The 26,517-nt window shown below is 40.5% G+C and overlaps 1 protein-coding gene and 1 long non-coding RNA gene across 3 annotated transcripts in view; one reads left to right on the forward strand and one right to left on the reverse strand.

Annotated features, from left to right (window-relative positions):
* The first annotated feature begins 7,870 nt into the window (after positions 1 to 7,870).
* The window catches only part of slc4a5a (solute carrier family 4 member 5a), a 28,409-nt gene continuing 9,762 nt past the window's right edge, over positions 7,871 to 26,517 (forward strand). Inside the window, exons 1-14 of the mRNA XM_047592575.1 lie at positions 7,871 to 8,012; positions 11,300 to 11,358; positions 12,162 to 12,374; positions 14,155 to 14,284; positions 15,143 to 15,303; positions 17,629 to 17,781; positions 18,304 to 18,426; positions 19,237 to 19,292; positions 20,680 to 20,837; positions 20,935 to 21,022; positions 23,555 to 23,709; positions 24,024 to 24,152; positions 24,955 to 25,129; positions 26,051 to 26,184. Coding sequence (XP_047448531.1) covers positions 11,301 to 11,358; positions 12,162 to 12,374; positions 14,155 to 14,284; positions 15,143 to 15,303; positions 17,629 to 17,781; positions 18,304 to 18,426; positions 19,237 to 19,292; positions 20,680 to 20,837; positions 20,935 to 21,022; positions 23,555 to 23,709; positions 24,024 to 24,152; positions 24,955 to 25,129; positions 26,051 to 26,184 — 1,733 coding nt within the window. The 5' untranslated portion in view covers positions 7,871 to 8,012; position 11,300. The remainder of the gene's footprint in view (positions 8,013 to 11,299; positions 11,359 to 12,161; positions 12,375 to 14,154; positions 14,285 to 15,142; positions 15,304 to 17,628; positions 17,782 to 18,303; positions 18,427 to 19,236; positions 19,293 to 20,679; positions 20,838 to 20,934; positions 21,023 to 23,554; positions 23,710 to 24,023; positions 24,153 to 24,954; positions 25,130 to 26,050; positions 26,185 to 26,517) is intronic.
* Positions 12,177 to 16,628, reverse strand: LOC125012576. Of its 2 annotated transcripts, none has more exons than XR_007113300.1 (3): positions 16,237 to 16,628; positions 15,099 to 15,287; positions 12,177 to 12,300 (listed from the first exon to the last, which is right to left on the reverse strand). It is a non-coding gene; the product is annotated as an uncharacterized LOC125012576 (long non-coding RNA). The 2 variants fall into 2 exon arrangements; XR_007113301.1 differs by having other exon boundaries at positions 15,099 to 15,291.

Below are 26,517 nucleotides of genomic sequence, written 5' to 3' on the forward strand. Positions count from 1 at the left end.
TCCTTCTCACTGCACTGTTGTGTTTTCTGTCAAGTGCCAAAATACCTCTTTGTTTCAGAAAGGATTTGAAGAAGAAGAAAAAGGCAGCTTTAGATTCAGCCTGCAGGTCGTACAAATCAATGTCTTCATCACTTGCAGGCTGAGAGACTGGGACCTAAGCACCCATCACAATTTGGAATCAAACACTCAGCTAGGGCAATCGGGAAGCAAAGCTGAAGGACACCTGGACAGGTAACATTGTTTAGAAGTAGAAAGCAAAATGTATCGGAGTAACAAGCTTGTGAGTTATTTAGCTGGTTATTCGCTGATGGAAGGTAAAGGATGGAGACGGGACCCCCTGGAGTCTAGACAAGAGGCTGATGGAGACGTTCGATTGAGGCGCCGGGATAACCAGAATGAAGTGGAGACGTGGAGGAAGAGTCCTTCAAGGCTGTATGAAAGTCAGACTGACGGAAAAGCAATCACTGTAAAGAACGGGGGATTGGAAGGCTGGAAAACAGATCATTGGTGATGTTGAAATGAAGCTTAGGTGACAGAGTAGTAATGAAGATGTGTTCACAAAGCAGCACCACCACCAGTGTCTCCACTCAAGTACCTGAGACTTCTCTTAACAGCCAAAATATTTGTTTTCACAACTGGTCCTGTCTAAAATATAAATTACGATTTAACTGAAATTGAGAGCAAAGTAGTTTTTATAAGGTGCAGAAGCAGAAAGCACATACTGAAGATGTGGAAACAGATCAACCTCAGGGAGCTTTCACCTTTTGGCTCCTTTAAATGTTAAAGGATAAGATAAAATCTACATTTATTAGACGTGGCTGCAGTTGCAGCGCAAAGAGTCAGCCGAGTTACACAAAATGTAGTTGAGTGCTAAATGTTCATCAGCACTTTCCGTACAGGCACTTTCACAAAGGCTGATCTCTCCCCGCTCTTGTATCCTGCTTCCCTGGTTCCACACGCTGCCTCTGTAAAGCCCTCTCCCTGGATGAGATAATACCAGCCATATTAATTCAATTCACAAGCAATGCATGAGCGCACGCAGCCCTCTCTCCTCCTGCGGGTCATCTTTCCTCATTCACTTCTCACCTCCCTTCCTCCCTCATCGGCATGATCAAGAGAAAGCGGTGGGGAATAATTACGCAGAGGAGATGGAAAAAAACATGCACTCAACTGCCTGAGTAGAGGATGTGCGCACATCCAAACAAGCCGTGATTATGATAATATGGACATGGATTTAGTTGTCGCAGTCAGGAGAGGAAACACACGGTTTCTACGCTGGTGTCTGTCAAGGAAACAGGCCGTCTGTCTGCAGCACTTGTTGCAGAGAGCACATGCGTTGAGCTCCCGTAATAATATACAGTTCTGGGATTCTTAGAAAATTGCTGAAAATTGCTGACCGAACGGCCGCTGCAGCACACGTTGTCAACAACATACACCGTGTTCTGGAGGCAGCTGGAGAAGTACAAATTATATAATTTAGTTTTAGGTTACATCATTCGCCATCCACCATCATTCCCAGTATTAGTGCTGTTAAGTTGAAAGTGTGCTTTAAATGTATTAGACAAGGTGAAGAAAAGTTCACAGCACAAAACATTTCTGTGCATGATAATTGAATTTGTCGAATAGTGATGTATAAAAGTAACGATGAAGTGAAAGGGGGTCTCTGAGTTTTGTCCTATGTGGAGGCCAAGTCAGTGAAGACTGAGCTTTTGTTTTGCAAGTGGACAAAAAGAAGACTCCAAGTGAATGCTAATGTTGCTCTGCAACTTCTGGACATGTACAAATAAATAAGAATCACATTCACATCTTCTCTCTTCTGTCCCCACAAACTGTGTTATTGCAGGTTTAAGCAAACTTTCTAAAAACAATTTGACTTAATGGCACATACGCCAAGTAATATCAACAAAATCCAATCATGTTGGAAGCAGGAGTACGTACTTACTCAGGAGTGTTAGTGCTATTATATTGTATTTAAATGTTCATATTAATGCAGTAAACACCTAACCAATATGTCTTTATGGATTCTCAGTGATCCAAGTCATAGTTCATCTAAATAACTCTCAAAACAAAAGTAACTGGACTTTTTCATCCAAGTTGTAAATGGCTGATGTTCTAATATTTGTGGGTGGTGCAAACTTGAAACTCTCATTAGTAGAGTCTGTTAATGGCCCAATACTCAGGATGCTGTTCAGATTAACCTGGATGGTGGCTTGTTTTTCCTTTCTCACAATTTGTGGTACTCTAATGATAATTAATGTGACTCAATGTGTGAATTGGGTAAAAACTTAATGGAGACAGATGTGCAGGCTGTGGGTGATCGATAATGTTTCAGTCCCCATCCCCTGTTCAGAGAGGGGCTTTTACAGTTTGACGTAGATGACTTCCTGTACTCCTCCTTTAAACAATCTGACTTCTCTGGCGAATGTGGAAGTTGTTGTCCCTTTGTTCTTCAGATGTATGTGAAGTTGTAGGTCCTGACCTATGTTCAGAATTCACTGGATGACACTGGCTTTGTCCATCTCTATATACAGAGCTGACTCTCCCGAGTTGAAGTGGTTGTTTTCTTTCCCCAAATTGCAGGTATGTGCATTTGGCACTGCACTGAACTGCATAAAGTGTTCTGTCATTTTCCTAGGTTGTCATGTCTTCTGGGTGAACGAGTGTTGCTTGGCTTGAAGTGTACAGGGATGCATCGTTTAATGAAAACACTCCAGCCAGTATGGCAGCCTTTTCTTTGTTTGTCTCCTTCTCTGTTTTTCTTTTGTACTTTTCAATTGTGCACCACCCACAAATATACCCCATAAAACCTGAACTCGCCACTTAAGACTGAAAAAGCCACATGATTGAAGGGTGAAATATGTTCAAGAAAACTCAGCCAGTCCTTTCTTGTAGGTTTGTTTTTAGAAATCTAAGCAGTACTTTAACATTGTGCTTGGCTGTGTTGGAGCGAACTGCTGCTGACTATTAAAAACGTATCCTTAGCAGTTCATTATCATATTTTGCTCGTGCACAGTATAACAAGCTAAACCTTCCAGAGCGCTGATGAACTTATATCCTGGGTTGTGGCTCATAGGAGGAATGTTTACAGCAGACAAGTGTTCAGCATTAATGTGGGAACCTCAGATAACTGAAATATTGTTAATAACTTTAAATAAAAATAAGTGGTTTCATAATATCACATCACAAGTACACAAGAAGAAGTCAATAGATCCTTTAGTAATTAAAAGTACCAGTACAGTAATGTTAAATCCTACTTAAGTAATATCACATAAGTATTATTAGCACTCTGATGAGTAGTTTAATCTACAACAATGAAACACAACTATGTCAATGCTCAACCTGCAGATTATGGTTAAATGTGTGCGGTAAAAAGAAAGTGTTAGATGTGCTGCAGTAGAAGCATGACATGGCATAAAAGCCTGGTTTGGTGGACACTCTGCAAACTGAGGGTTAGGGCTACGGTCCTCAATGCAGTGTGGTCATAAATGAAGTGGAGTAAATGTACTTAGTTACTTCCTCTATACTGCAGTGCCTCTTACCGGCTACTAGAGGTCAGACTGAGGGAACAAATGTAAATCAAAGGCCTACAAATTTGACATTAGGGTTTTTGTTAGATAACCTTCCCCACAAGTATGTGTGGCTGCTATTTTCTTTTGTAGAGAAAATATTAATGTCACCAATATAGACCTTTCAGCCACAACATTAAGACCACTGACAGGATGACACTGACGATGTTGTGACAAATTAATGTTCTGATGGGAAATTTTTGGACCTGATATTCATGTGGATTTTACTTAGACATGTACCACTCACCTAGACCAGACCAGGCACCCCCACCACATAGCAATGACTCTCCTTGATGCCTGACACAGGCACGGACACAGAAATGGTTTAGGTACAAATTTCCCAGATCCCAAACTGATCAAGTATCTGTGGGATGATCCACACCCCTCCCCTAAACTCATAGGACCCACTAACAACATCCTGTTACCAGACACCACAGGACACCCTCAGAAGACCCATGTCCATTCTCTGATGAGTCACAACTATTTGGAAGCACAGGGGAGAGCGACACAAAATCAATTGGTGTAAGTTTGTGACATGCCTGGATGGTAACTGTCACTCTAACCCTTAACCCGACGACAGGCAAGTGTCCATGCCTGTGTGAACCCTTGATTCAATTACCCACATATCTGGCTTCAGTTACAGAGGAAGCTTGACCAACCAATCTGCAGTCAATTTCACACTGAACGCTCCATACACTGCGGGGTAAAGGGACAGATTTGATACCATAAGCTTCTCAGGGCGACAGATTCTTTCTGCTGGATGATAACAGGGTGGAATCTCATCATATGCGTCCCGTGTTTCATTCTCCTACGTCTTTTTTTTTTTAAAGATCTGGTGCTCTTTACGAACGGCACATCTTTCTATCGGCAGTCCCGCTCCATTAGGTTTTAACAGACGACATTTAATAGCTTATCTGTAGTCTTCTATACGCTCACTGAACTTGTACAATATGAGGAGAGGAGGGGGTATTATCATTGATCCATTGTTAAGAGTCGAGAGTTTTAGGAACAAAGAAAGTTGCTGTCATTCATCATTGTGTAAGCTTTAAGTGGTCCTGGCTTACTCACTCTGTTGAAAATCATCCATCTTCCTCGACAGGTTTTATCACTTATTTTGTGATGAAGACTAGCAATTTACTTTTCAAGTGTGGCCATTTTCCTTGACTGTGCCCCATCTACATTTTGTCTGTCCATATATTTTTCTCTCGGAAGCATTTGACAACACAACTTGAAGATTGTGACTTATTGCTTTGAGTATAAGATGACCACATAAACATGTCTAAAGCTATCAGCATGGCTAATCTCTATTTTAGGATTTACTCGAAACAAACAACAAAAAGCTTTTTATTATTTTATGACAGATCTCGTAGATGGACTTGAATAGCTACATAGGCTTTTATAGAGATTTTCCTCCATAAAAAATGACTCATAGGTTGTTTGCACAAGCAGTTTGTTTATGAGCCACAGTTACATTTTATTGTCAAGTGACCCTGTGCACATTAACCGCTGAAGCACAGGTTCCAAAACCACATGTCACACTAAGGAAATACGTCCTCTAGTGGTTTCTTTCACTTAACTCTACTCATCTGGTAACTTTTGCACCAAGTTGTAGTTGTTATTTACTTGGTACAGAGACTGTAGTAATACTTTTTATACCTTTAATATATTACACTATACTTTTATATTGTTTTTTTTCTTATCTAATCTTTTATCTTATGTGGTTGTTAAAGAAATCCACATAAGGAGGATGTTGAGGTGGATAGATGGGTCGACATTCTGACACAAGGATCCTCCTAGTGGCACTGGCACAGATTGACTACTCAGTGGCTTCTAATGGCTCACAGTGACGCCTCCGTGACGCTCTCTGACTACTTGTGACGACTCACTGTCAGTGACTGTCAATCTTTCAACACGGAGTGCCACCAGGACGATCCCTCAGCCAAACCAATTTTTTGCACTGTCACATACAAATGAAGCTAAAAGAATGGTTGACTAATTGAGTTTTCTTGAAGATGTTTCATTCCTCATCAAAGCGCATTCTTCAGTTCTAAATGATTGGTGGAAGGTTTAGGTTTTTATAGGAACATTTGTAGGCGGTGAACACTTGAAATTCACAAAACTCCCCATCTGTCATTTTGAACTGAAGAAGGCATTTGGATGAGAGGTAACATATCTTGAAGAAAACTCAACAAGTTCACTTTTCTTTGATTTAGTTTTTTTGTTTTTTATTTTTGGATATGCCATGACCTGGAAGATTAACAACCTCTCAAGTCACAACAAGGAACCCCTCATTCACTATGAGTTGTATTAGAGAGAAAGAACAAGCAGCTGACATATGACTGTTTATGTATCCTTTGCTTTGACTGTTTATCTTCTAAAGCATTAACAAATATTCTCATACACATGCCAGCAAAGCAGAGCCTACCGCAAGTGCAGAATAAGCAAAAACAATATATCCACTACTGTATGCTTAATAGAAAGGGAAGGAGGGGATCTTTTCTCATATGCATTCCTGCAATTTCAGGGTTGATGAATGGCTTCCCATTTAACAGTCATTAAGGATACTGTGGGGATGAGTTAGGAGAGACAGTTAAATCTTCCCTGGAGAAATCATTTAGCATTGGAGCTAGAAAGCTCATTTCCACAATGAGATAATCTACATATTTCCTATCTTATTTAACATATATTAACCAAGAGCTATAAAATGTTGGGAGTTGTTCCAGTTCCTTCCTGTAGAAGGATTTTAAAGGAACAAAAAGCATAGGTTGAATAACATGAATTTGTTGTTGATTTATAAGAACAGCATTATTTTCTGCGTGCCTTGCTTTGGAGAACCTTTCAGGTCAGCTGTGATGAGTTTGCAAGATTAAATATAGGACATCAAGTTCAGAGTGCTCAGTGATGAGAAACATCAACATATCAATATCATACTCTTACAACAGCTACAGGATATTCACGCCCTGCGGTATGTAGTCATGCAGGTAGATTTGGTTTTATGTGCTAAAACGTTGGGATGTGAAAATAAAAACAAGAATTAAGTCTACTGGTTAACCTGAGATTATCTGGGATGGTTTGAGAAATAAGGTTATCCATGTTCACCGGATACAGGAACTGGGTTATTTTCCTTATTTATATTCCATAGCTATTGTGATTGTTATGAACAGTACCCATCAGACACTGTGGCTCCCAGGAGAGGGCTACAGCTATTTTAAATCCTCTGGAAATTCTTTTTTATTGAATAAAATTATAACACAGCATGTATAATTGTGACTGTGCTGTCAGCCTAGAAATAAGGGGAGAGAAAGATGAGCGTGGACGTGGTGCAGACGGAAATAGAACCAAATAGCCAGGCTCTAGGGAGAACAATGTCAGTCTGTCTGTCCACCACCTTGACCCAGATGGACCAACAGATCAAAGCCGTGAAATTTGGTACAGACATTAATGTTTCCTGAATGATGGAGCCTGGTGAATGTGGCCATCCCTAACTGCCCCACTGTGGCACCCACACATCATTGTTTGTAACAGTGTAATCTACTTACTGTTGTCTGTGCCACAATTGGCTTTGAATGTAATGTCTTGCCAATTATTGGACTGATTGGATTGTCATTTGGTTCATATAATCATGTCTCAAGTCCAAATTCACTAGATCCCAAACTGATCACGTATCTGTGGGATGATCCACAGAGGCCCCTCCTCTCCCACAGGACCCAGAGCCACAACTAACAACATCCTATTTCCAGACACAGGACACGCTCAAAAGACCCATGTCCATTCTCTGATTTGGAGGCACAAGGGAGACCTATGTACATTAGGAATGTGGTCTTAATGTTATGCTTGATTGGTGTACATCATGCCTGGCATAAATGGGCAGTGACTATTCCAAAGATTACCAGCTGGCAAAAAACATGCACACATTAAACTGTAGGTGTTTCCGCATTCAGTAAAACGTTACAGTTCAGTAATGTCAACAAAAGCTTTTGCAGATGTTTTTGTCTCATTTAATTTTTAAAAAATCATAAGATGTGTAACGACGTCTGTCTCCACCTCTAAATCCGTTTTCGCTCTCAGCATTAGCATTCATGAGCGCCATCCTCTTACGACCTATCTTCATCACTTTTTCCACAATACTATTCATATTGACCCGCTGGTACAGTATGCTGAGAGATTTCCTATCGGTGGCTGGTGTTAACCATATTCTGAAACAACTTCCTGCCTCCACTGAGTTCAACTTCGCACATTATTGACCCACTCATGACACAGAGACAGACAGAGAGAGAGAGAGAGAGAGAGACAGAGAGTGACAAATAGAAATGAGCTTTCCTCTTTGCTGAGTTTGTAGCATTCAGTAGTTTGTTGGAGATCCACTGGTATGTTTTCATTGATGCAACCCTACAATCAGCGAAGGCCTTTTCTCCTGTCTTTCATTCCAGCTGACAACTGATCCAGGTAAGACGTCTCATTCCCGTCTCTCACTGCTTGATATGACCGTTTGCTTTCGCCTTCTTCTCTTTGCACCATCAACTTCACTTCCCTCTGTTTAAGCTCCAAACATTTGATTGACCAGACTGTGAATTCAGAGATGGCATTTTGTTTTTTGGTGTTTCTCTTTCATTGGCTTGAGGCCAGCATGTAAATTAAAGTAAAACAGTCGGTGATGTGGAAACTTGGATGGCCTGGGGCCTCTCTGAAACTAAAACTCTTACATCTTCAGTAACAGCAACATGCTGCATAGATACCCACTTAGTGTTTGAGGCTATTATAGCTTTTAATTGAAAATATGTGGGTCAAGTGTAAGGCTTTGTTTTGGGGTTTCCCTCCTTTTTTTACTACAGTTTCACTAAAATGTTTTCCTATCAGACCATCCTCTTCTACAGGCAAGATGAAGTTTCTTAACCAGGCTTTGAACAACGCTCTCAGAGGCTGATAAGATGTAGAGTAGTTTCTTTGACTTAAGTGAAGCTCTAATGACCCTTGCTTTTCCTAATAACACTCACCTCCTCTCACTTTATCCTCACAAACATGCACACACACAGTTCAATATCTACACGTGGATCAGGAACTAAAGTTTTAATTATTTGCACAACACTTCCAACTTTGAGAGCTGCGTGTGTTATGTATGGCAGCGGTGACTTTATTCCAGCCCTGTGCATTAGAAGACGATGCTGAATTGGATGCTCCTTTCAACTAGATGAAACAGTTTATTTGATGGTTTTGAAATGAGGTTGAAATTTCTATGGCAGCACGTTTTCAGCGCTAAAGGCTAACTCGACAGAATGACCTCTTTCTGGGCACCGTGTCCATATTTTTCCTACAGAGACTTGTGGACATTTGCATGATGGCACATGAGCCCACTATCCCTCGCGCATGTCTGTGCACAAGTGTGCGTTATGTCTCTGTCATGCGGCGCGGGGTTTTTGGAGGCAGGGCGAGCCCATCGATCGGCTCGTGAGGGGGGCCGCCCGCACCTCACGCTCCTGCTGCCCACTGGGTGTGAAGGACACTGATGTGACAGCACTAATTACAGAGGCAGGAAGCCAGCGGTACAAACATTCAGAGCAGCAGCTCATGCGGGCTGTGAGCTGGGCTAAATCCACCCTCCACCAGCCACTTTACAACTCTCATCCCTCTGGGGTGGATGCATTCCAAGAGCATCATGCCAAAATGAGGTATTATCCACAAAGAGTCAAGTCGTAAGAAACAAAGCTTCGGTACACAGGATGTATGAAATACACATGCTTGGAAATAATAGGATGAAGTCCTTGTTTATATATAACAAAAGAAGCAAAGAAGCAGCAGTGGAAACTGGTACACAAGACATTCTGGACAGAATTTTTAATCATTAGGGTTTAGTCTTGAATCCAAAATCCATTTTATTTCAGAACAAGATGTTCATTTCAAGTGGATATTTGTTCTGTAGTGGCACATGTTTGGGTGCTCCAAGGTTATTCTAGTTCAGCGACAGGCTGAGGTTGACCATGTCATGACTCTTTGAGACTGGAAGCTTATAAACTAATATTGACGAATACTAATTTAAAAGTTCCTACATTTTTAGCTCCATTTTAGTCTCCTCCAGTTCCTGATAAGAAGATAGTTAATTACTGTGTTAGTTTTTGTGATCACAGCTGCTTCGGGCACCTGGCGATACTTTAAAGAAATTACACAGAACCGAGCCTGTAAAGTTGTGGGTTCAAAAAAGACATAATGAACAAAACCACAGGTGATTTTTCTGCGTGAGTTCATCATGATTTAACGACACCTTCATATTACATTCTTCTATTCTCTGACATCTCACTTTGTTATGATAAAATACTGATGGGTACAGCTTTAAATTTGTCCATATATAATTATGTTGCATACTTATTATTTGTCTGACTTCAGAGTGTTGTACTTTTATTTCTTTTCAGTTTGATTTTATTTCTCTCAGTTTGCATTAATTGTGTGTTTTTCTCTACAATGCTGTCTGAGCCACTTTGCAATTTAAATACAACTATTATTACTTAGTGTCCGAAACTAAGCATACTTAAATAATGGTGACATTTAACGAAGACATTTGGACAAGCAATGTAAGCACACATATAATTACTTACATTAATAACACCGGCATTCTGCAACAAACAAGTAGCATAACTTGAAAAGGAAGCAGGAACACTTAAGAGTGACTGATAAGCAGCACAGGCTTAATTTAATGGAACTGAGGCATCATTAATATTAATTACACCTGTGCTTTTCCTGCAGAGACAACACAAAATGTCAACTATGAAACAGCCTGGAGTTGTGCTAGCATGCTTAGTTCAGCCTCTCTTCTCTCACTGGACTGCTTTCTGTAGCAGCAGCAGCAGATGTACAGAAAAAGTTAGATGAAAACTGCCAAAACAGACAAATGTAACACTGAATAATGGACTTAGAAGCAGGATGTGTCAGTATCTGTTAGTCTGAGTTTTGCCCGCGGCTAAAAATATATTGATTGATGTTGTTTTAAATATTTTAGGCTACCACTCCAAACTTGACCGTATTTTTTTTTTTTTTGATCCGACATAATATCAGCTGACCTTAAAAAATGAATTTAATACATATACGTTGGGTCAAAGTCTAACAATTCATAGACACGTTTGTATGTTTTTTTCACGCTGAAAAAATATCATCTTGGAATAACTTCTCATGGGCATATAGTCAAAATCAGATTTTCGACTGGATGTAGACTGCAGCCACAGAACTTAAAATAATACCAGGAAATGTGAACCACACATGCCCTCTAAACTCCCCACCAGCAGGATCATGGTGGCCTTAAACTTTGCTGGTGGCATTCAGTACGTCAATCCATGCCACGTGCTGTAAGTTAGCCTCACGTTTGTTTTAATTATACACGTTTCGACTTGACCGTCCTTTTAATTATTTTTCCCATTGATCAGAGCTGCAACCCAACATGCAGGTCAGTGAACAAGAGCAGCTGCTGCTGGTGGTGCCGCTAACGCTGGAGGCTCCTGTCTCAAATATGGAACAATGCCTCACACATGCATGCACATGGGAATGTACAGAAATGACAGCACTACTAAATGTACAATTTTAAATGATAAGACGCAGCATGGGTAACAGCCCACATTGCTGTGTGCACATTACACCGTGCGTCATTGTGCTGCATAAATACATAAATAGCAATGACACAACACAAACAGTTTATCTCCACAGAGAGCCGTTTAATCATGACTAGAACTCTTTTTCTTTTTCTTTGCCAGGATGGATCATGGAGACCGAGGCATGGGTGTCTCTCATCTTCGCTACGAGGAGGAGGAGGGTAAGAGTGTGCGCACATGTGTGTCATTCATATCTGATTTATTAAAGTTTGGCCTTGCTAACAGCAACAGGAAATGAAGTTGGTATAGATATTACCATGAGAATGTTGATTAATCACACTCATTTATAATTTGTTTTGTCACTTTGTTTCTTATCCGTCTGGGAATTTGTGTGGGTGGCTGTTGTTAATTGGCTTGCAAATGAACGGTAAAGACTGCCATACCAATGTTTGTGTATATTCTGTGGCATTGGGGAGAATATGCACGCTGGTGTGCCTTCACACTAAACAGCAGGTCAGCAGGCTCTGTTCTTTTTCCAAACCAATATTGGTCTGCACCTCCCTGTTGTGTCGTTATTCCTCTCGGAGTTGTGTGCAATTAGTTTTAGAGCACTTTAATTGCAAGCATATGATCAAACTCACATCTGCTGGATTTTGTGTGCACAAACAGGGATTAAAGAAGCAAAGCTGTGGGACCGAGAGGTTTTGTGTAGACTTGATTTGCTTTCACACATCGCCGTACCAGCACAGAAGGCTGCCGTTGTTAATGAGCAGACATGATATGTGGAACACAATTTATTCAAACTTTGTTAAAGTGCTGTAACATCCATGAAAATCCCTCTCTGAGTTTGAGGGATTGATTAAAAATGTCATCAGGGAATTCTGAGCGTATTGAAGCTTGTTCTTAAGGTAGTTCATTTTCTGTACTTTCAGCTCCACATTTAAATGAGAGCAATTGTGTACAGCATGACATCTGTAGTGCATATTCACCTAACCATCAAGAAAATGTGCATAAATGTCCACAGACCATCAGTCCATCTATATTGGTGTCCCGGTGCCTCGAGGATATCGACGCAAGCGCAGGCGAAGACGTTCCAGTCGAGAGGCCAGTGACATGGACAGGGACAGACGCTACAGCCACCAGAGGCACCACGAGCATGACCGCTACAGAGACATAGACATTGAGGAAGGACTCATGGATTCAACTGAGCAAAGTCTCCAAGACATCAACCGCACGGGTAAGACAGCAGCGAGAGGGGACGGAGTTAAACATCATGAGAAACTGTTTTAAACTATGTCCTGTTGCTCTGATCAGCCAGTCACCAGCCTCTATCAGGATGCTTTGGTGAGACTAAATATTAATACTGCACTGAAGCTCATGAGATTTTTTAAGTATCCATATCATCGTAGTAATAGTAGTAGTATAATGGGGCTCAAAGGCAGTATAATCATCCTGATTAGTCCATGAAAACAGCTAATGTTTTCTGTGTTTCTGGGGCACCTTTGACAAATTAGCGAAATTCCCCATTGTTGTGTATTCTACATAATTTAAACTTGGGCTTTAGGAAACAGAGCTTAACATAAAACCCCAGGCAAGGATAAGGTGCAGAACAAAACACATGGCACTTGTTGCATTATGGCAAATGTAGGGTACACGCTAGTGATATGTTCCTGGGGACTGAAAGTCTGATCTTACGCACTCTTTCAGAAGATGACAAAAGAAAAAGACGGGGGTGGGTAAACCTTTTCATCATGCTTTTGGTCTAATTGTGCAGCCTTTCAATAAGTTTTAACAATAAACAGCAGAGGCCTGGAACACAGCCCGAGACTGTGTAGCTCCAGTGTCATGTTGGAGTAATGAGTAGCCTGGAAGAATGCCACTACTTTGATAAATCAAAATGGTGCAATCAGGTGGCAAGGGAACAAAGTCCTGCCAGGACACCATACATACACTCAATATAGCCTTTTGTAATACACAAGCTTCGATATTAGTTCCTTGTGGTATTTCTCCCTGACAATAGGAACAATTACGTACAAGACAACTACAAGAGAAAATGGCACCCAGTGATGGGAAGGTACACAACTAAGTGGCTAATGGGCCTTCATAGGGTTGGAAGGAAATCAGAGCTACAGCTCTACACAACTCTACGTCAATTATCAGATTTTGTTGATAAAATGTTTCCTTTAGCACGGCATATTTCACATTTTCACATGTAAGCAAAATGTATTGTAAGTAACTGTCAATAACGGGCGTCAATGTTATTGATGACTTGTGGACTAAAGGACTCGTCCCATGTGCAGTCTATACGTTAGCAGCCCTATGGTCAGTTCACAGCCTATTACCCCGAAACATCATTCATGAACATGGCGTCCAGTTCGATATCCATGCAAACAGCATAGCTATGAAATGGATTTTAAGTACAGTAAGCTGATTGAACAACAGTAATCAGGTAGTGCTGTGATCTGGATATAGGCTTCAATACTGCAATCAATACTGCTGGTGCACCAGGGGAAATACAAAGAATCGGTACAGTGTGCAGCAGAACAGTTTCTGCATCAGATACTGCTAAAATACCTGAAATACCTGAAATAACTGAGGCAGTTGTGTACTGAGGGAGTGGCACTGTATGTAGTTTAAAGTAAGCTGCTATGTATTTTCCCTTTACTATAAAATGGCAAATTGTTGCTCCTCTGTTCTGCATAATCCTGTTGGTTTTTTTGGACCCACATTTAGGTAAATATTGTTGACTGTAAACTGTAAATTGAGGTTTGTAGTTATCAAAGTAAGTGTTATCAAAAACTAACCATCTACCCTCAGAAACGATGCCCTGTATTAGCGTGAAAGGTCATTTTTCCTACAGCTCAAGAGGCAGACATTTTGTCACAGAAAAGCCAAGCAATTACAATTGTATTTTAGATTAATCCTACAAACGTCAGGACCTCAGAGACTGTTAAAAATCTAACAAAGCTTTTAAAATGTGTCAAAAACATTTCATTTCTCGCTTTGATTCCATCAAGTGTCACCGGCGGCGGAGCGGTTACGTTACATCCTGAATGAAGATGATGACATGCCCACACCGACGCTCTTCACTGAGATGGACACTCTACAGCGGGAAGGGGATGAGCTGGAGTGGAAGGAGTCCGCCAGGTAGACGACCGCTCTCAAAATCACACACACATACTCTTGCACACAAATTCAGGCAGTCACGTTTTCACCGCTCAAAAATGAAATTGCTCTGGAATTACATCATTTTGCTTTCACTTTCATTCGAGACAGAAGTCTTGAATATATCCACTGGATAACTTGTTCAACCTAGTCAAACACACGCACTTTCAAACTGTCCAGCCTATTCTTCAGATAATGACGCGACTCAACGAGAGCCTGTCAGCGCGGATTATTATTAGGCACAGAACTCTTTTACGGCTGACATTCTGACTCATTAAATACAGGTGTATCACATTTCCTAGAATTGGGTTGGCTGGGAGGAAAGAATTACATGCATTGGATCCAGTGTTAAAGCCATTAGTTCGACTTGTGCTTTTTCATGTTTGAAAAGTCAGAACATTTTCAGTGAAAAACTTTGATGTTTGAAAGGTATGAGGTATGAAATGAAGTAAAATCTTCCACATGCATGATAACTCTTCCCAGATGTATTCAGATCCTCAATTTGTTGTACAGTATAGCTCAAATTTGATGCTTTCAGAGGAGATGCTTCAGAAGCAATTCGAAGGACCAAAGACAACTCAAAAAACCTTGACTACACCCATTGAACTTCAGATCATAATGGAAAATTATAATTACTAAGATATGTATTGTGTTTTTCTTATATTCAGAAATAAGATCTCATGTCTGGGATAAGAAAAACATACAACATATCTTAAAAAGAAGATGTAATGGACCTCACCAATCTGATAATTAGTAAGCTCGTGGAGTAACAACACCACCAAAACCCTTGACTTACTTTGTATTGAGCAGTCTTTCCCCTGTGTGATTTGCTTCCTTCAGGTGGGTGAAGTTCGAAGAGAAGGTGGAGGAAGGAGGGGAGCGGTGGAGTAAACCCCACGTGTCCACGCTGTCCCTGCACAGTCTTTTTGAGCTCAGGACGTGTCTCCAGACAGGAACGGTGCTGTTGGATCTGGATGGTTACTCACTGCCTCAAATAGTTGGTGAGATAAAAAAAAAAAAATGTATTACTTGTTTCTTTGTTGAGACATCTTAATTAAGCAAAGGTTCACCATCCAACACAACCCCAAATTTTAATATGATAAAATGAGTGGTGACAGGTTAAATAAAGTTTATTATCTGCAGCTGTGACTCTGGAGCATGTGCTACTTCCTGAGGACAAACAAGCAAAAGAAGTGCTCTCACAGTACAAAATTTTAAAGAGGTGTTTGGACTTATAGTCTTAAGGTTAAATAGTTGATTATTTCAGTGCGATCACCAGCCCTCCCTGGAATCAAGTTTGTTGATCTTTATTGGTGGAGTGAAGGATCCTGTACTTCTCATGTCACCTCATTCAGAAATAAGAGTCACGAGGGTCTATGCATAGATCTCTGAAGAGCTGGGAGCTCAGGTAAGTAGGGGTGTCTCAGTAGAGGAGCCCAGTCAAAGATGGGGGACATAATGATTGAATGAAAGAACAGCTCAGTCCATTTTAAACAGGATTCATCAGTTCTCCATGATGTGACCCAACACTAGCTGGCAAGTGGCACACATGCATGAGTGCACATATGCATCCAGAGTCAAGGCCCTTGTCTCCCTATACTCTTCTATAGATTTTTGTGACACAACTCTTACTGCTACCTTATAATCTAACTTGTTGCATATGAGCTAGCATGAACATAAGCTGCATATTCATAAACTCGTGGTTACGGCATGGGACGTTGTGTATATAAAAAGTTTGGCGTCGTTGACCGCAACGTGTGAGAAGACCGTTGCTAGGCTACAGGCCATAAAAGCTAGCAGTTAGCAAGCTAATGGTCAGCTAAACTCAAACTCTCAAAGAAAAGATTAGGTCATTGGGAATATCAGTATTTTACTCATAACGTATAAAACTCCAAAGAAATGAATAAGCTAATAAATTGCAATATATTACTTACCATTAGCATTCACTTCCGTCATTTCTGAGAACATCCACAAACACGTCACAGCTTGGCGAACTGGGACTATATACTCCACAAGAGGGCGCCATTATTATGGCGTTTACACAGGATCAAGGTAAACACAAGACGAATGAGCAAATTATTTAGCTAGTGATATTAGCTAATAACCGCGTGTGTTTTGTCCGGGTACTCCGGTTTCCTCCCACCTCCAAAGACATGCTCGTTAGGCTGATTGGTGACTCTAAATAGGTGTGAGTGTTGTTGTTTGGCTATGTTTTAGCCCTGCGATAGGCTGGCGATTTGTCCAGGGTGTAATCTGCCTCTCGACAGATGCAGCTGGGATAGACTCCAGCAACCCCCGCTAACCTAGTGAGGATGAAGTAGTAGTAGAAGATGAGATAAGATATTAGCTAATAAGTTAGCCCATAAGACACTGTAGCTACTGTCTTATAAAAGTATAATTTATTAATTTTACTATATTAAGAGTGCACCTATACGAAACAACCAGTCACTGTTGTTACATATTGACATGCATTACCTTCCCCGTACCACACACAAAACGTGAAAACCAAAGTTGCGTTAGTATTTCGTCAATAATTCAATAAAACAATAATCTGCAAACGAATCAATGACTGCAATGACAGTGTTTCCCAGTTTTCAGAAAGGTTAAGCAACAGCTGGTAACCAAAGCTCCATTTATGGCTGGTTTTACACCTTGAATGTCATTCACATCCAAGACTACAGGCGTTTGTTTTCAGATTGCACATTCATATTTCTTATTTTTATGAAAGCAATATCTCTCTCATGCCTTGAAATATATACATATTTTATAAAATTTGCACTTTGACTCAAGGATTATGATCAAAAGTGAGAGGTCAAGGTCACTGTGAAACCATTTCCATCCAATAATTGTTATGTACATATATCGAGAGTGCTGCAGGGTAACTTTATTACACCTGGAACACTCACTAGCACTGATTTAAAGACTGATTACAGTTTGATGGGCAAAGGCCACTGTAAGAAAAACGTGTTTCTGGCAGTTTTTCTCACAAATGTCTAAAAGGAGTCTGCCTTACATGATAACCAGGAAAGGAGGCCTCTGTTCTTCTGATAGCCCTCATCGGTTTTGCTGTTAGTTTGTTTAAATGTAGATGGACGTGTTGAATATCTCTGAACTGCTCATTACTGAATGTATTGGGTGCACATTTGGCATTTTAGTCTGATAGTATAACTTAATATAGCAAATATTATACAGCTTTATATCTTTAAACATACAACAAAGATTTTAATGTATAACACTATTATGTAACAATGTGGACACACTTTCAGCTGGAGAGGGTCAAGATGTCAACTTTTGTGAAGTAAAAATGTAAATGTGTGTTATTCCAGATGACATCATTGAGAGACAGATAGAGGAAGGCATGATAACTCCTGACCTCAGAGAGAAGATCAGTTTTGTCCTGCTGAGGAAACACCGGCACCAGACCAAGAAGCCGATCCACCGCTCGCTAGCAGACATGGGCAAATCCAGCTCCTCCACCAGTGAGTTTTCCTGCCTGAATTTTAATATAGCGTTATCTGAATAATGCAGGGCAACACCATTATTCTATCTGGGATGATAGATAATAGAGCTCTGACAAAATAATTATCATCATTGTCTGCTATGTTATTTTCCTTTGCTTTAAATTATTTACATGATTCATAATATTACAGGCATTGTTGGACAGCATGTATGGTAACATGCCATCACATGAAATTACACAGTGCGTCCCTGACATGTAGCAATTTCTTTCCTTTATCAGTTCTTGTCCCATGTATAATTTGTTGCCTCTGAGAAATTCACTATGCATATATTTAACACACTAAATGAATGAGTCCCGTCCTGCAGTCAACAAGGCTCACATCCTCCACAGGGGATGTATTAATGTTTGATGAGTTAATTACCACGGTAGCATTTCCAGATCTCATCAGTGCAGGCCACAGACTGCTCAGTAAATCATAAAACATCGGCTCTAACCACTCCGTTGCTGTTTGTGTCTGTTTCTGCTCCCGTCCTCTTTTCAGATCGGAATGTAGGTCCCCGAGGTGGACCGGGTCCAGGGCCAGGTGTCGGGCCAGTTCCCAATTTTAACCGATCCACGGAGGACCTCAGAATGAAACAGCAGTCTGCCAACTATGGTCGTCTGCGTAAGTATCAGGGTTTAGGTTTTTTTTTAAGGTAGTTACCGATCTTCTAAACACTACATACTATATCCTTAAATCTTGAAATATTTTCACAAGTCATTCATTTATAAAACTAAACACTACACTAAAATCATCTTAACTCCAATTAACGCCCAGCACCTTTGCCAGGCAGTGACTCCTGCATCGCTATTTAATAGTTCTGTGGTTCAGACATTGAATATAAAAACAAGATTATCCAATAACTGTGGCTGTTAAAGTCTACAAAATTCAAAACAATACTTTTCTTTTGTTCAAAATTACAATTTAAAAAAAAAAAAACATGGAAAAAGCATTCATCAGGGCAAGATTTCCATCTCAACCATTCAATGTAATAAAACTGTTGTGTCTGATAATTTCTGTGATTTCCCATCCCCAAAAAGGATCAGAAAACCAACTTGCATTTGAGGGATCAGTTTTATTTTTTTTGCCATTTTGATCAATATTCGAGTTTCTACCTGGAAGTATTAATCCTTAATTTTGTAAAGGTATTTATTTTCCTAAAATAAAATCCAAATGGTGAGTTACCAGACTCATCTTCTGAGAAAAATGCCAGGTGAGTCCAGTGGGACTCCACTACTATCTATGACCCTAAAATAGAATTTAAAAGGACAGTTTCACAAACTGATGAAAAAAAAACAAAACACTGTGTTTAGGGAAGACCATGCAACTGTCCCTGATACAATTGTCAATGAATGTACTATTTAGACAGCAAGTGTCAGAACTGAAAAGGTCACAAGGTGTTGTAATTTGTAATGTAATTGTTTTACCTTCCAGGTCATGCTCAGAGCAGGAGTATGAACGATATAGCAGATACGCCCAGCACAGACCAGGTGAGTCTTCATGTAGACTTCACAACCCAGTAGTTCCTTTTCATCTTTTTATTCATTTTTATTTATTTATTTATTTTAATTAAAAGTATGTATATTTTAAGATAAGTGCTTTGATTTCATAACTCTGATGAACAAACTGTTTATGTGCATGTCAACAATCTCTGGAGTGTGGACTCATTTTCCACATTGTTGCTTTCCATTATTAGAGAGATTACCTATCTCACATCTTGGTAAGGCGCTGCGTTGTGTTGAATTGATGTCTCTCCAGAGTGGTGAGAGCCTCTGTCATGAGTGTTGTCAATCATTCGTTGTGGCTGCTCGCGAAGGTGACAGCACGTGCTAGAGGACGTGTGCAAACACATAACTCAGGAACATTAATGGAGCCAATGCAATAGCGTGGCTTAAATCCAGTGATATATGCTTGGACCGCTCTGAGGGCGTGCTGTTGTTGCGTGTATTAGGCTCCTGGGCTTTGAAACAGACAGGTCAGGATTACGTGTCATTTACTGGAAGGACTGATGTATAAAAATAAATGAATGAGAATTTGTTTGAGGGTGTGTGATGTGAACCTTATTTGTTAGTGCAGCCGTGAGGACGAGTACTGGATGTCCAGTTCCAAGTGCCCCAGTTATGAGTGGTTCTGGCTGGATGTTCACATTGTATTTGCAGACCTACAGTGGGTCACATGCAACAATGAACAAGTGATAGTTTGTTACTGTGTGTATTTGTGCTTGTGTGTGGTGCATTGTCATTGTCAATATTGAGCTGGCACTGGGAGAAAAGCATAGATCTCACTGTCCAGTCCGCGTGCTTTGCCCTCACATGCAGCCACAGATTCGGGCTATGGGTTATTGACGAGGCTCTCCATTATTGAGTGCTATTGTGCTACTGTCCAATTTCCTGCCACACCTTTACATGCAATCGAACAGGTCAGGCTGGCTCGCCGTCCCTCATTCACTCACAGCTTTGGCAGTCGAGTTTTGTTTGCATGCCGTTCCTTGAGGTTTTATGTTTGTTTGGAACAGCATCGGGTATTTATCTTGCAAACGTCTTCTGATTTGAGGATGCCCTCCAAGACTAATCTGCCAGGTTTAGAGATCCTGTTAGTGACAAATGATGAGAGGACGAATCGTTAATAATCCCTGTAGGGAGAGGCAGTCACAGCAGCAGCAAAAACTAATGGAATAAACACATGCAGGGCTGTCAGTTAATATGATTTTGTTTTCCATAAAATGTCAAAAAAAATATAAGGAATAAATCTCGAGAGCCTAAGTTGACAAATTTAATATTTTTTTTTGTTTTTATTGCAGTCGTTCAAATTACAGGGAAACCCTTCTTGCCTAAAAATGCAAATCCTGTTGTCTCCTTTTCCCTCCGTCTTCTTTAGCTTAAAAACAAATTCATGAAGAAGATCCCCAGAGACGCAGAGGCATCCAACGTCTTAGTGGGAGAAGTAGATTTCCTCAACAAACCCTTTGTAGCTTTTGTCCGTCTGGCCCAAGCTACGACACTAGGGGGTCTGACAGAGGTCCCCGTTCCCACCAGGTAGAATGATATGCAGCACCTCACACCTCCTTAACCTGTCTCTGCAACAGAAATGTGCCACTCATGCATGTCTCGTATCTGTTTCACTATTGTACAGGTTCCTGTTTATTCTCTTGGGACCCCAGGGAAAGGCCAAGTCTTATAATGAGATCGGCCGAGCCATAGCGACCCTAATGGTGGATGATGTAAGTGTCTACAATTGTGTGTTAAAAATGCTTCTATATTGCACATGCTCACTTTGTTTCAGGGCAAAACAGGAATCCATCTCTACACAATGTGTAGCTGAAACTGGAACACGTATAGCTGTGTGACATAGCTTCCCAGTTGTCTTGGATATCCAGTAGTGTGTCACAATTATGCCTGGAAGTCGTCCTGATTGATGTGCATCATTTAGGACCAGGGTTTCCACTGAGATAATGAGTCACCCATGGTTTGCTAATGATATTGGCATGATTCTCTCTCCTGAATGTAGTCTTAGTTGTTATTGATTCCTATATCCCCAAGCACAAAGCACATGCAAGCAGTAAATGAAGTAAATTAATAATAGTGCCTTGTTTAAAGAGAACCTTGGGTAACTTCAGGCTTGTTGTTACCATGTTGTTGATTTATAATCTGGCATTTTATTAGTGGTTAATCTTCACAGTAATACAACACCTAACCCTAAATAGGTGTAGGTGCGAGCTACAATGTAGAACATTTCATAATATAATGCACAACTTAAATCTATTTTTATCCTCAAAAATTTCATCAACTCCTCTCTCTTGACTGGTATTTTGCCTTTCTGTATTAAACATGCCACTATCCTTTACAAGCTGCCCCTTCCTCAATCTGTTTAAGTATCACCAAGAGTTTTTTTTTTTTTTTTTTGAGACTACTTCTGGTCAAGGTCACCAACGATGACCTAGTATGTTGCATTCATCTTAAACTCAGCTCAACCTTTGGCTCATAATGCATTGATAAACCATTCAGAAGATTTTGTCAACTCAAATGGTTCCGGATTGGTTAATGTATAAGTTTTTCTCAGTAATCTTTGGAACTGTCTTGCATGCCTCTCTTTTGTGAGGTCCCACAGGGGTGTATTTTGGGTCCCCTCGTGTTCTCCGCATGCATCAAATCATGCTTAAACATGACAATTTAAAACATCATACGATGGATATTAAGTGATTTATTATGACATATGATGTTCTACTTAATAAATATTTGGATTTTCAATTTTGTAGTTTTAAGATTTTACTGTTTGTTCTTAAGGTGCCTGCCTACGATTTAGATTAACTAATGCCCTGTGAGTTTGACTTCTACCCAAGATCCTCAGGAAGGACATTTATAATGGTTCAAAAATCTCTCTTCATTTTTCAAGATGACTCAGCTTTTGTCGCTTGGGCTCCTCAGCTGCAAAACACTTTGTAACTAATTCAGTTATTCAAACTTAAATTTTACATTTTGGTTTTAATTTACCAGCATTATATTATTTATTGGAAAACATTTTGCAAGTCATATAACTTAACCATTATTATTGAGCCACAATGGGGCCATTGCTCTGTGGATGAACTCGCCAGCTAGGCAGATGCTACATTTTACATTTAAAGAAGTTTAATCCTTATGGCTCTTATTATTTTTATATCTGTATATCCTCTAGTGTCACCAGAAGGTTGTCCATAGTGGATTTGATCTCTGCAACTGTCAAATGTTTTGCCATGACATGCTGCGTATACATTTCCTGCCCCTGGATTCATTTTGATATCATTGCGATTGCTTCCCTTGTTTCTTCGCTTTCATATCAGCATCAGATCCAAACTCTACTTTGATGAACAGACAAATATCTACAAAAATAATGATACTGCCACCAGTATAGCCTAAACCAACCTAATAATCTGCAAAGATTAACTTGCATAAAAACAAATACTAAACCAGCTTCAAGCAAGTTAGCATTGTCATTGTGTATATGAAGGCATGTTAATGTTTACGTTTATGTATCTTAGGTAAATCCTCACAGACTCTTCTCTTCCTGTTTCCTACTCTGCTCAATGACAAAATTATTATTATTATCATTATTTTTAGAAAACTGTATTATTTTAAATTTGGTGGCTTATAGAGTAGCTTAATTTAAGTTACATTTCTAAATGATTTCACATAAACTGGGCTACAGTTTGTACACAGTCACAAGAAGCACAACTTGGCAGCATAGTGGAAATACATTCATGCATTCAGTGACTTCTCTTCAGAGCAAAATCCAGTCTGGATGTAGTAGGAGAGACAGAATTAATATAGGCACCACGTACAACTCTCTGTATACACCAGAGGCTACAGATACCTGCTGCTTTTAGTTTGAAAGGATCACATTGGTTTTTAGGTTATGTTTGATTTTTGGTTTAGAGTAACTTACAGGGACCATTTATAAAATGAAAATTGGATCTTTACACAAGTCATTGTCAATTTGAATGTTGCTTTGTTCTCTATATAAGCCCTCTGTGCACTTGACTCATTGTGTTTCTAGTGAATGATTAGTTACTGACTGGCAGGTGTTTTTGAATGTAAACCCACTAGGGTTAGATATCGATTTAGCTTCCGCAATTTATGCTCAGTGAGACTCCAGAGGCCATCAAAGAGGATGGCCAAATTCCAGGTATTAGAGCAGTACACACTGATCAATATCACCAGAGTATAAGCCAAGTGAAAAAGTGAAATCCCTTCCCTTTATCTCTCTATCCTCCTCCCAGCTCTTCAGTGATGTCGCCTACAAGGCCAGAGATCGGGAGGACCTCATCGCAGGCATAGATGAGTTTCTAGATGAAGTGATTGTGCTTCCACCTGGAGAATGGGATCCCAAAATCCGTATTGAACCGCCCAAGAAAGTCACCTCGGCTGACAAAAGGTTGGAGTTTCACCAACCACCTCAGTAATGCTCATGACGCTGAAAAAGCTGTTGTGGCACAATGAGCAACACGCCTTCTACAATTGTAAATCTTCCCCAGCTTGTTTTGGTAAAGACATGGCTTCAAGCTAAATAAGCTGTTCCCTAAATGAAAGAAAGAGGTTGAAGCTTAACGCAGGGTTCAATCATGCCTTCATGTCGTCGAGTAGCACCATGGTGTAGGCCTTCAATAAAAAGTAATGAATGAAATAACGTGGTTCCAATGTGCTCACATCAGTGGCGTTTGCATGTTTGTTTGTTTTGTTTTTTTGTAGGAAGTCTGTGTTTTCTTTAAACGAGCTGGGGCAGATGAATGGTACAGCTGCAGGAGGAGGAGGTCTGGCCGAGGACGAGGAGATGCCAGTTCAGCATGAGCTTGGAGAGGAGCTGGCGTTCACTGGGCGGTAGGTTGTCCAGGCCACATGGCAAATCGCTCAGGGGTGTGGAGCAAATGCCAGCAGAGAGAAAATGTGAATATAAATTAATCAAAACTTGGCACATTAGCCAAGTAATGTAGGTGCACACTGAATTCCCCAAAAGATGGAGACGCTCCCTAATGAGCACTTTAGCTGCAGATACAAAGATTAATCTCCTGTTAAATGGGCAGTGTTGGGCAGCCAGATTCTGCTGAGCCCATAACAGAGGATGCAAGCAAATAAAATGTCCCATCTCTTAATTTGTTTTAGAGCAGAAAGCACACCTCAAGACAATACTGAAAATATTATTTTATCTTGGTCTAAAGCAGTGATGTTTTCCAAAAGTTTGGTTTGTACAGTAAGCAATAAAATCTGTCTCAGAAGTGTGAGTTTTAATCACAATACAGAAATAGGTTTTTGCAGATATAGAAAATAGAAAAGCAAAATGTGAGAGAGTGTCCAGACGTTCAAGTATAGCGACTGTGCTCCTTGGCAGGGAACAAAAAAGAAACAGTCAACTCCACTATAAGTGACCTTCTTCAGGGAGATGAATGAAGTTTTATTTCTTTTCATAGAAAGTAGATCTGAAAATGACAATCACTGCCCTCTCCTTCCTACAGCACATGTCTAGATATCACTTCAAATCACTGTGTTAATATCCCATCCACTCAAGGGAAATGACAGGCTGAAATACTGTTTAATCTCCTGCTTGAGACCGAGTCATTTCTGTCACATTGAGAAGTGGAGTGTGTGAAGACTCGTAACCCCTGTGTGTGTCGCTGTGCAATAGCTTCTGTGGGGGCCTGTACCTTGACATAAAGCGGAAATTGCCGTGGCTGCCGAGTGACATCTATGAGGGCTTCCACATTCAGTCCATCTCCGCTGTGCTCTTCATCTACTTGGGTTGCATCACCAACGCCATCACCTTTGGCGGCCTCCTGGGAGACGCTACTGACAACTACCAGGTAACACAGCACAGAGTGCTGGGCTCAGGACCAGCACCCCCCCCCCCCCCCCCCCTTGCAGCAAAGACTGGCAATGCAATTCTACTATTCATTTTACAATATGATATGGGAGTGCATGGCCCATTGATGAGTCTACGACTGGAAAGTCTGTTATAGTGAACAAAATATAAACACAGACAAGTAGCAACACTAGATTAAAATAAACGGGTGTCGTTCCAGGAAGCCCAAGTGCAATTTGTGTGTCATATTTATCAAGTTAAGTATGATAAATTGTAGGTTTTGAGCTGTACACAGCTAGTTTGTCATACAGGTGACATTATTTCCTCTATTTAATTTGGTTTATCCGGGATCAGATAGTCTACTTCAGCATGTCGGTCTCCTTCATGTCAGTGTGTGAGGACAACTTCAAGATACCATCATTAATTACATTTTACTGCTTAGACATAAAACACCCATGCTACAGAATCATCAATGTCATGTTACAGTATTTTAGTTCCTTGATTTTATGTCAGATCACTCTGCCTTTCTCTGTTTTATGCGTCAGTACCCTTACCGCAGCTCACAAACACACACAAACATACGCAGGCTCCGCACAGGAATCATTTCAGATAAGTGCTTTGCCGGTCATGCACGCCCCTCCCTCCCTGTCAGGCTGAAAAACAACATCATGACCTCTTGTCTCATGTCTAACGCACTGAAACTCTGCAGCCACTCCTTCCTCCTCAGACCTCGCCAACGCACACACGTTGTTCCTCTCCTCTTACACGAAGCTTCATATGACTTCATCCACATAATAACACAACACGACAGGTTTCTGTCGCTACTACCCGTGCTGTTCCCTGCTGCATTTTCTTTTCCCAACTTTGTGTGTGAATTTAGTAAAACTCTTTCTCTGCCACCCATCCCCACCCACTCTAACAGGGAGTGATGGAGAGTTTCCTCGGTACAGCCTTGGCTGGCTCCGTCTTCTGTCTCTTCAGCGGGCAGCCCCTCATCATCCTCAGCTCCACCGGACCCATCCTCATCTTTGAAAAGCTCTTGTTTGAATTCAGCAAGTGAGCATCATTAGAGATTACTGATCCTTGACTGGGAGCACTGTGGAGCATTATTGGCATATGGAGAAACCAACTGAACATGTTTCTCACACCGCATTATTATTTTAATGAGTTACATTGAAAAATGTATATATCTACATATATATATGTGTGTGTGTGTGTGTGTGTACATATATACACACACACACACACACACACATATACACATATATATATATGGTTTTTGGGAACTGCTAGCACTCTCTAATTGGTAGCCAGATTTCACTAGCCCGAGATGCTATTCGTATGCATGTATTTCATTATTTACTCATTGTAATTTGTATAGTTTAGTCT

Source organism: Mugil cephalus, chromosome 8, assembly GCF_022458985.1.
Source record: "Mugil cephalus isolate CIBA_MC_2020 chromosome 8, CIBA_Mcephalus_1.1, whole genome shotgun sequence".
NCBI classification, from domain to species: domain Eukaryota; kingdom Metazoa; phylum Chordata; class Actinopteri; order Mugiliformes; family Mugilidae; genus Mugil; species Mugil cephalus.